At 43.3% G+C, this 9,913-nt stretch overlaps 1 protein-coding gene across 1 annotated transcript; it reads left to right on the plus strand.

Annotated features, from left to right (window-relative positions):
- The first annotated feature begins 3,021 nt into the window (after positions 1–3,021).
- Positions 3,022–8,858, plus strand: LOC310774307 (actin, alpha cardiac muscle 1). The gene is made up of 7 exons (XM_083634355.1): positions 3,022–3,058; positions 3,951–4,087; positions 4,905–5,229; positions 6,143–6,304; positions 6,510–6,701; positions 7,681–7,862; positions 8,513–8,858. Exons 2-7 carry the CDS (start codon positions 3,959–3,961, stop codon positions 8,654–8,656), a joined length of 1,134 nt encoding a protein of 377 aa, XP_083490481.1. The 5' UTR covers positions 3,022–3,058; positions 3,951–3,958; the 3' UTR covers positions 8,657–8,858.
- The last annotated feature ends 1,055 nt before the right edge of the window (positions 8,859–9,913 follow it).

Genomic DNA, 9,913 nt, shown 5'->3' on the forward strand with positions numbered 1-9,913 from the left:
TCTAAACCAGGCATCGCCATCAGACTATCTCTAAACCAGGCACCGCCATCAGCCTATCTGTAAACCAGGCACCGCCATCAGCCTATCTCTAAACCAGGCACCGTCCCAGCCTATAGTCTCTGTGTCTAAACCCAGCACCGCCATCAGCCCAAACCAGGCACCACCATCAGCCTATCTCTAAACCAGGCACCGCCATCAACCTATAGTCTCCGTGTCTAAACCAGGCACCGCCATCAGCCTATCAGACCCATGTCTCGGTGTCTAAACCAGGCACCGCCATCAGCCGATCAGACCCTTGGGTGCTCTGGGAACACACACATTTTCATTAATTCCCATTATGAGCCTATCTCTCTATGAGAACAAATATTTGACAGTCTAACAATGCAATACTATAGGCCTATATCCTGAGCCCTTGGCCTGACATGTTCATAACAGAGAAGAAAATCTCTGGTACAGTGCTGAACCAGGAAGTGACGTTCACTTTGCCTCTCTATAGACAGACTCAACGAAGCAGGACTGACCATTCGGTGAAAACCGTCTATACAGCTGAGCAGCGAAAACAAAACTAACGATGTTGAGTGAATATTTCTGCAGTTTGCCGAATGCTGAGAAAAAGGAAGTGCTGTGGGGTTGCGCTCTGGTGAAAACCGTCTATAGACAGACTCAGCCAAGCTATGGTCATAACAGCCATGTTCCCTATAGACAGTCTGAGCCAACCTATGGTCATAACAGCCATGTTCCCTATAGACAGTCTGAGCCAACCTATGGTCATAACAGCCATGTTCCCTATAGACAGACTCAGCCAAGATATGGTCATAACAGACATGTTCCCTATAGACAGACTCAGCCAAGCTATGGTCATAACAGACATGTTCCCTATAGACAGACTCAGCCAAGCTATGGTCATAACAGACATGTTCCCTATAGACAGACTCAGCCAAGCTATGGTCATAACAGACATGTTCCCTATTCATAGTATTCCCATGATGTCCCAAGCATTTTTCCTACCAATATGGCGCTACAATACACACAGCTCATTGGTTGTGTCACTTGATTGTAAGCACCTGTTAATTGATCACAATCACCTGTTATTGTCCTACCAAGATGGCCATGTGGTGATGTAACAGAATACTATCAATAGACAGACTCAGCGAAGCTATGGTCATAACAGACATGTGCCCTATAGACTCAGCCAAGCTATGGTCATAACAGACATGTTCCCTATAGACAGACTCAGCCAAGCTATGGTCATAACAGACATGTTCCCTATAGACAGACTCAGCCAAGCTATGGTCATAACAGACATGTGCCCTATAGACAGACTCAGCCAAGCTATGGTCATAACAGACATGTGCCCTATAGACAGACTCAGCCAAGCTATGGTCATAACAGACATGTGCCCTATAGACAGACTCAGCCAAGCTATGGTCATAACAGACATGTGCCCTATAGACAGACTCGGCCAAGCTATCTATGGTCATAACAGATGTTTACATTATTTGAATACTGGGGCAAAAGGTTGCTTAAAACAGGGCGCAGCCTACCATTCATTACATAAGACAGAGTCACACAGGGAAGGGTTATGGCTTGGGGTCGGCTGACAGCACCATATGATTCATGGCTTGCTGTGCTCTTTTGTCTTGTCCTCCTTGTGGTGGGACCAGTCACTACTCTTAGCTAATGTTATTTTACAGCCTTCAGAGCTTGCTCTCTCTCTCTCTCTCTCTCTCTCTGTTTCATGTAAACTGGTGATGTCATCCCTAATGTCTTGTTCTTTCCTCATTGGAGGAATAAAGAAAGGATGCCATGTGTATCAAAACAAGACCTGCTATTTTCTTCTTTGTTTTCACGTTGAATACAACAGAAGGGATCAACATTGCTTTTGATTTTTCTGCAATGGTTTTTGACATGAATGAACTTTTATTACATAAATAGCCTACTAATTACCACACTAGACGTGTTTGAGGCACCAGTGTGTTAGGAAGTAATATGCATTTCAAAGTGGAATAAGCTACAAATGTAGCAAATGCAATGTAGAAATGTTGATGTTAAACTTCATCTTGCAATAAAGCTAAAATATGTAAACAAACCAAGACAACATGGCTAAATACTAATTGTAACAATTTCAGCATTTTTCATATATGGACACTGCAGGAGCCATGTTGCATAGCAAGCACATCAATAACCCAACCAGTCCCAAGCAGCTCATTATGATTATGGAAACTCATTGATTTCATGCAAATTAATTCTATGAATGCCTCTTTAGAAATATCCTCTCATTTTCCTTATGATGCAATTGTTTAGCCTACATGAAGGCAAACAACATTATATTGTGTGAAACTGTCATGAGTGAAGATACGCTCGCCACACTCAAATTGCTTCCCCCTCTGCTGAGAGAAATCTCAAATGTGGAGTTTGGAATTTCTCCTTCTAATCAGTCAAACAGCTGCGGTCAGCAGCTGTGCGGTACATTTGGTAGCACTACATGCGTCTCTCTAGGCTAAATTGATATGTTTGGGAGCCCCAGAAATACAGAAGCAGACAGAATAGATTATTGTTTTGAAAAATAAAAATAAATAGAGTTGTGGACCCATGATTCATTTAGCAGTGTTGTGATCCCCGGTGAACCCTTACGACTGGGTTCAAGACCGTTCCAAACCTCCCCAGACTGAATACTATAGTGCTATTATAGGAGATAATCAAAAAACATAAAAGACTATTGGGTTACATATGAACTCACTAGGCCTACTGTACTATTAATAAGTAATAGGCCTATGTGAATTAATCAAAGGGAAGCCTGCAGTCAGTGTTTGGCATTGTTTATCTCCCTCTCCTCCCTACATGGGCGGTAGACAGCTGCCCGCACGGGAGTTCCCTCTCCTTGCCATTCCATTCATGGACTTGCTGTTGTCAAAGGCGCACTGAGCTACCAAATATGGAGAAGGGGTCGCACTCCTCTGTCCCATCTCAGACACTAGTCAGAGTATAAAATGGGCCGTCCTGACTTTTCAGCACCCCTACTTTAAACACTCAAAATCCGGCGCTTGGTGCTGATCTGGTGAGTCTGACTGAAGGAGGATAGAATAAGGCCTGCGGATGGATTTATCAGAGGATGGATGGATACAGGACTTTAACAAAACTGAGGGCTTCCAAACAAAATGCTGCAGCTTTGACTAACCAAATGGCATCATCTACTGTAACTGGCTTAGACTGCATCGTCTTATTGTCCATCAGCCTCTCTTGGTTTTCTTGGGTGGACTACGGATTGCAATTGATGTGACATGCTGAAAATTATACTGCTTCACAATATGAATATTATATAGCCTAAATTATTATATTCTTGTAAAGTGCAATAATTCTGAAATTCTAACAGCATCGGTACAACTTTATTCAGAAATGGTGAATTGATAGTTAATTCAACTTTACTGTACGCTACTTAATAGTTATTTTACTGTTGACAAACAATGATATGATCATTTATCATGTTCACACAGCATTTACAGTATGAACCATTTACAAACATCAGTTGCAACTTTATAGCTATCCAAATAATGTTTAGGCCTATAGATCCGGGACAGAAGAGGACAAAGGGGACACAGGAGGACAGGGGGACACAAGGTTACAGAGGACAGATCTATAGGGGCTATTATTATTTGTACTATTAACATTATAAAGTTGCAACTGTTTATAATAGAGTACTTTGTAAATAGGTCTAGTTAACAAATCTATCCATACCATTTATTATTGGTGGTTATAAAGTGTTTTGAGCCCATAACAAATAGCTACTAATCTCACTGGTTCATGAAAAGACATGGATGGACGCAAGCTATAATACACATTAACCACCTCTGTGCTTTAATCGCAAATACCCATCGTGCGTGACCACCTAATGCAAACAAACAGGTGGGGACCCTCATGAGTGGATCTAATAGTGGCATTGCGTTTCACAGCTGACACCATGTGCGACGACGAAGAGACCACCGCCCTGGTGTGCGATAATGGCTCCGGCCTGGTCAAGGCTGGCTTCGCTGGAGATGATGCACCTCGCGCCGTCTTTCCCTCCATTGTTGGTCGCCCCCGTCACCAGGTAATATCATACAATATCATAATAGCTACCACTAGGCTAGTTGTTACACCACACAAAAACACTTGTTTTTGGCTTGCAATGAGGGACAGATCCTCTGTGCGTAATTGCACACGATTTTAAATGTATAGGCACAATTTAGAGTAGTTACAAGGAAACTAATGAGGAACGAATGAGGAACGAACGAGTCAGTTAAGTTATTGAGTGCAGTAGAGTAGCCTAACTCATAATCAAATGTCATAGAGATATAGCCTAGTTAGGGTAGGCTAATTGAGAAACCATTGAGGGAACTAATGAGTATTAGTTAATGGTTATCCTTGATTATAAAATGGCTCTCTCAAATCAAGCAATCTGATTGGTTCACAGCCATTGTATAAATCCAATAACCCACTCCAATAACCCATGCGGCCTCGTGGGATAACAACTGATCAGTGGGATATATTTGCCACAACACACTAGCTCTCATGCTATATTGCTTAATTAACTTACTCAAAAAGTAACCATTAATTAATATTTCCTCATTCATTCCTCATACTACTCTAAATGTGTGTACCTTGTTGTACTGTAAAGTGTTAGGCTACAATTATAAGACTCCTGGATGGTTGTAATGGAGGGTAAACCCACAAAACAAATTTGACCCACCTTCTTACATGGGGAGTTTATTCACTTTTATGGTGCAAATTCATAGTATGCATCATAGTAACAATGAAAGCAGCCTTTAACTTTTATTATACACAGGTTGTTTTTGTTTATATTGTGGTTGTGATGTGATATGATGATTACCCACTTCATCACTGATTCCTGTCTTGTGTGTTATCAGGGCGTCATGGTCGGTATGGGCCAGAAAGACTCCTACGTCGGTGACGAGGCCCAGAGCAAGAGAGGCATCTTGACCCTGAAGTACCCCATCGAGCACGGCATCATCACCAACTGGGACGACATGGAGAAGATCTGGCACCACACCTTCTACAACGAGCTGCGCGTGGCCCCAGAAGAGCACCCCACCCTGCTGACAGAGGCACCCCTCAACCCAAAGGCCAACAGAGAGAAGATGACCCAGATCATGTTCGAGACTTTCAACGTTCCCGCCATGTACGTCGCCATCCAGGCCGTGCTGTCCCTGTACGCTTCTGGCCGTACCACAGGTAGGCGACAGAGGTATCTCACTGGTATGGAAAGCCACGTGTACCTGTGCACGTCGTGCGTGGGTTACAAGCGGCAAGCTCGGAGTTTGACAGAGGAAGTGTCGGTGGAAGTGATACTAAAGGCTGAAGTTCATCGAATGGCCACTTGAGGCTGGCTCCAAAAGGGAGTTGTTCCCCATTCACCCCCTTGTTAAAATGCCCCTCTTTACAATAGGATTAAGCATGTTTACAGCCTGGTTCAAAACACAGTTTTGATCTACAGTATAATAGCTAATTTGAAAGAAAAACAGATGATAGAAATACTGTTTTGGGGACGATTGACAGGTCGCCTGTCCAGTGATCGCGCAGCTTGCCGTTCACGGACCAATAGCAGGCGGAGCTGCAGCTCTAGGAAACCTCTGGCCTCGTGCCGTCTCGCGCGAGCTGCAAGAACCCCAAGATGGCGACTGCTACACTAGGCATCAAAACGGGTCCAAAAAAACGAGTCCAAAAACCAATGGATGATGTCACGCTGACTCTGTCCATATTTTATAGACAGTCTATGGTGGGTTAGTGTGTATTTGAGCATGGGATTTTTGCTTAACCCATTGATACCTGATGCAGCATTTGTGTGTGTATCCCTTTAAGACCGCGAACCGCATATGACGCGGTTCGCGGTCTTAAAGGGATACACACACAAATGAGGGATATACACACAAAAGCTGCATCAGGTATCAATGGGTTAATAGATGAATGAGAGTGGGTGGGTTTGGTGTGTGTGTGTGTGTGTGTGTGTGTGTGTGTGTGTGTGTGTGTGTGTGTGTGTGTGTGTGGGAGGGGGGTTGATTTGACAATTGACAAAGTGAGATTTGAATGCATAGATGAGTGAATGAATTAATGAATTAATGTTAATATGTTCATCATTACTCCTCAGGTATCGTCCTGGACTCTGGTGACGGTGTGACCCACAACGTACCCATCTATGAGGGCTACGCGCTTCCCCACGCCATCATGCGTCTGGACTTGGCCGGTCGTGACCTCACAGACTACCTCATGAAGATCCTGACTGAGCGTGGATACTCTTTCGTCACAACCGGTACTTCTAAAACATCCAGTCATATACTCACAAACAGCATTGCCTCTAAAATAATGCAGTGTCTATATTTAGCACTGCTCGAAAGCAGCTATTTGTTACATTCGTCATTTCATTGTTACTTTTCCATTACCAGCCCCCCTCACTTTATTTTTCTGCCCGTGTTGAATGAGGCAACTTTGACAACATACAAATCTGCTCCACCCAGCTGAGCGTGAGATTGTGCGTGACATCAAGGAGAAACTGTGCTATGTGGCTCTGGACTTTGAAAATGAGATGGCCACCGCCGCCTCCTCCTCCTCCCTGGAGAAGAGCTATGAGTTGCCCGATGGCCAGGTCATCACCATCGGCAACGAGCGTTTCCGCTGCCCGGAGACCCTCTTCCAGCCCTCATTCATCGGTATGTATACAGCCTAAAAATGAGAACAACCTTTCAAGAGTTAGATTTAGTTTGAGTGAGCTCTCTGCACCAAGAACTGTATTTTAAAAATGAAACACTGCAATGTGACTGAAGTTTCAATTCTTAATTTTGAGTGAAAAATATCTGCCAGTGGAGTGAAATAACTATTTTTCCTTGTTTCCAATGCCAATCAGCTTGTTTCAATAATATATCGGCTTTAATTAAGGAATATTCTATTAATGTTTCCCTGATCTGCCTAATCTCGAGACACTTGTTTCATGTAAATTCCCAGAACACATGAAAACCAATGACATTTCCTACTCCAATGGCCGGCCTTCTCAGTTGCCTTAGTCTGCTTCTCTTACACTGAAAATAATACTAGTGAATATAATCATCTACTTATTTAGTCAGATATTGAGTCTTAAAATAGCCTGTATTCCCTAAGACTTAGGGAATACAGGCTATACATAGCCTGTATTCCCTAAGTCTTAGGGAATACAGGCTATTTTAAGACTCAATATCTGACTAAAGTAGATGATTATTTACCGGTAGTAGTAGTATTTTCAGTGTAAGAGAAGCAGGGCTGTAGTCAAAGGTAAACCCAACTAAACTCGGGTTATTGTCCTTAATATTGACGAAATAGTTTGCCCACTGTTCCAGCTTTACATACTAATCTGTGGCATACATTTTAGTAAGCTACATCCACATACAGTAGGGTCTTTTAAATTGATGATTCTCGGAAAATAGAATGGACTAGTTGTTTGCCTCATAATCACCGGCTTGAGGTTACAGTTTAGCCCTTTAGCTTTACTAGCCTACGACTACAGTATGACCGATGAGAGGCAGCCAGTGATCTAAAACCAATGGATTCTTTGCTCAGCCTCCTAGGCACCTGTTACAACAGCTGACGGCGATAACAAATTTGCTCTTTGGGGTAAAACAATGTGACAACGTACTTACCCGTGTGTGTTTTGCACAGGCATGGAATCTGCTGGCATTCACGAAACCACTTACAACAGCATAATGAAGTGCGACATTGACATCCGTAAGGATCTGTATGCCAACAACGTCCTGTCTGGCGGAACCACCATGTACCCCGGCATCGCTGACCGCATGCAGAAGGAGATCACTGCCTTGGCCCCCAGCACCATGAAGATCAAGGTAACTGTCTCACTTAGTGGAGCATCTCTACTACGCATCGGCCCAGGTTTAGGCCAGTGGTTCTCAACGTGGGGTCCAGGGACCACAAAGGGTCCTTGGGGGGGTTTCAGGGATCCCCAGCAAATTGATGATTTGTTCAACTTCACCGCTATTTCATTTACAAGTGAACAATTAGAGAAAGTAGCAGAATGACTGTTTTCATGGTTATCTCTCTACCTACAATACAGATTGTCTTGGAATTCTGGACAAAATCATATCTAACAAAAAAAAATATATAGCCTGTATATTCTCAGATTTGGATCCGAGAGACAAAACCGCATCAAATGGGTGGTCCGTGGCTCTAATGTGGAATAAATTAGGGGTCCTTGATATTAAAAAAGTTGAGAATTTCTGGTTTAGGCTTTCATAATTTATTTGGAATGTGTGGTCTATCCAGAACTTCAAAAACATCTCATCAAGCATTTAAAAGGAAGAACAGGAGTGTGTGTGTGTGTGTGTGTGTGTGTGTGTGTGTGTGTGTGTGTGTGTGTGTGTGTGTGTGCACGCATGCGTATGTGTGTGTGTGTGTGTGTTTGTGTGTGTGTGTGTGTTTATGGGTATGCACTAGAGTCCCGAATAAACCAGTGCAATCTTTCTCCCCTTGTGTTTAGATCATCGCCCCCCCTGAGAGGAAATACTCTGTGTGGATCGGCGGCTCCATCCTGGCCTCTCTGTCCACCTTCCAGCAGATGTGGATCAGCAAGCAGGAGTACGATGAGGCTGGCCCCTCCATCGTCCACAGGAAGTGTTTCTAAATGACATACTGCCCCCCCCCCAAAAAAACACACACATACACACCGCCACCATCCCCGTTACCTCCTTCTGTGCCAGCCCAATTTATAACCCACGACCCCCAAAACAGCGATTCACCATCAATAATTCCCAGTATTTGTTTACACTGAAGTGCAATTTATATGTGGATATGTATAGGTTTATAAATAAATGAGGCCCGGGACTTGCAACACACCTGTTTCTTTGTGTCTTTGCAAAAACCTATATAGGCTAGCCTTCATTTATTCATTATTTAAATCAGCAGAATAACAGTGGTTCGTGTGCTTTCATGGAAAAATGATTCGAGGATGTATAAAAATGACTGCTCTCTCTTTCTCTCTCCGTCTCTTTCTCTCAAAAGGGGCGCGAGCCACTGTCCTTCCATCACGTGATGGTTGAGCAAAGGTTATAAAAGATTTGAATTAGAAAAGATTACAGTGAGCAGAGAGGATAAGCCCCCTCATGAGAAATTAACATCACATACTTTCGTTGAGTGAAAACACTGCTGTCACGTGATCAGTAATCCCAGTCTCCCAGAGCAGGTTGGCCTAAACTCACACTAGCTGCCATATTGGCTAAACATTATGCGCCCACACAGATGCCTATTTCTCAAATACTCAGTAATAACAATAGATTAGATACTTTAGATTAGATACATGCGGTCTTAGAGAGCATCAATCAAAATGCAGCCTGTAGTAATAACAACACTTATAAATTAACAAAAAAAAATCCATTTGCTACCTGAAATCTAATCATTTTTATTACACTAGGAGATGATGGACCATGGCTGCAGTTGTGGAAATCGCCCGCTCCCCGCCTCCCAAAATCGTGACTGCCAGACAGACAGACAGATACCGCCCACCCACCTAGGCGCCATCGGCTCATACTACATCACAGTTGCTCGAGTGACATCACTGATGACATCAGAACTGCCTGAGTGACATCACAGTTAGGCAATCACAGTTGCTCGAGTGACATCACTGATTACATCACAGTTGCTCGATTGACATCACTGATGACATCACAGTTGCTTGAGTGACATCACTGATGACTTCACAATCATGACTGACACCGCCGCCACAGACACCACCACCACAGAAACCACTTAGCCAATTTTAACTAAGATAGTGAAGTCGTTCAATTTCCCCTTATAAGAAGAATCAGATTATCTAATATATTGTTAACTATGTAGCCTACACTACACTCACAATGCAGTGCACTCATTTGATCATATGTCAGGG

This window comes from Poromitra crassiceps, assembly GCF_964638095.1.
Source record: "Poromitra crassiceps genome assembly, chromosome: 3".
NCBI classification, from domain to species: domain Eukaryota; kingdom Metazoa; phylum Chordata; class Actinopteri; order Beryciformes; family Melamphaidae; genus Poromitra; species Poromitra crassiceps.

Bases quoted from the DNA above. Each gene is read 5' to 3' on its own strand.
- LOC310774307 (XM_083634355.1), top strand. From the start codon at position 3,959: ATGTGCGACGACGAAGAGACCACCGCCCTGGTGTGCGATAATGGCTCC. The intron at 4,088-4,904 runs GTAATATCATAC...GTGTGTTATCAG, and splicing joins TTGGTCGCCCCCGTCACCAG to GGCGTCATGGTCGGTATGGG. The intron at 6,702-7,680 runs GTATGTATACAG...TGTTTTGCACAG, and splicing joins CTTCCAGCCCTCATTCATCG to GCATGGAATCTGCTGGCATT.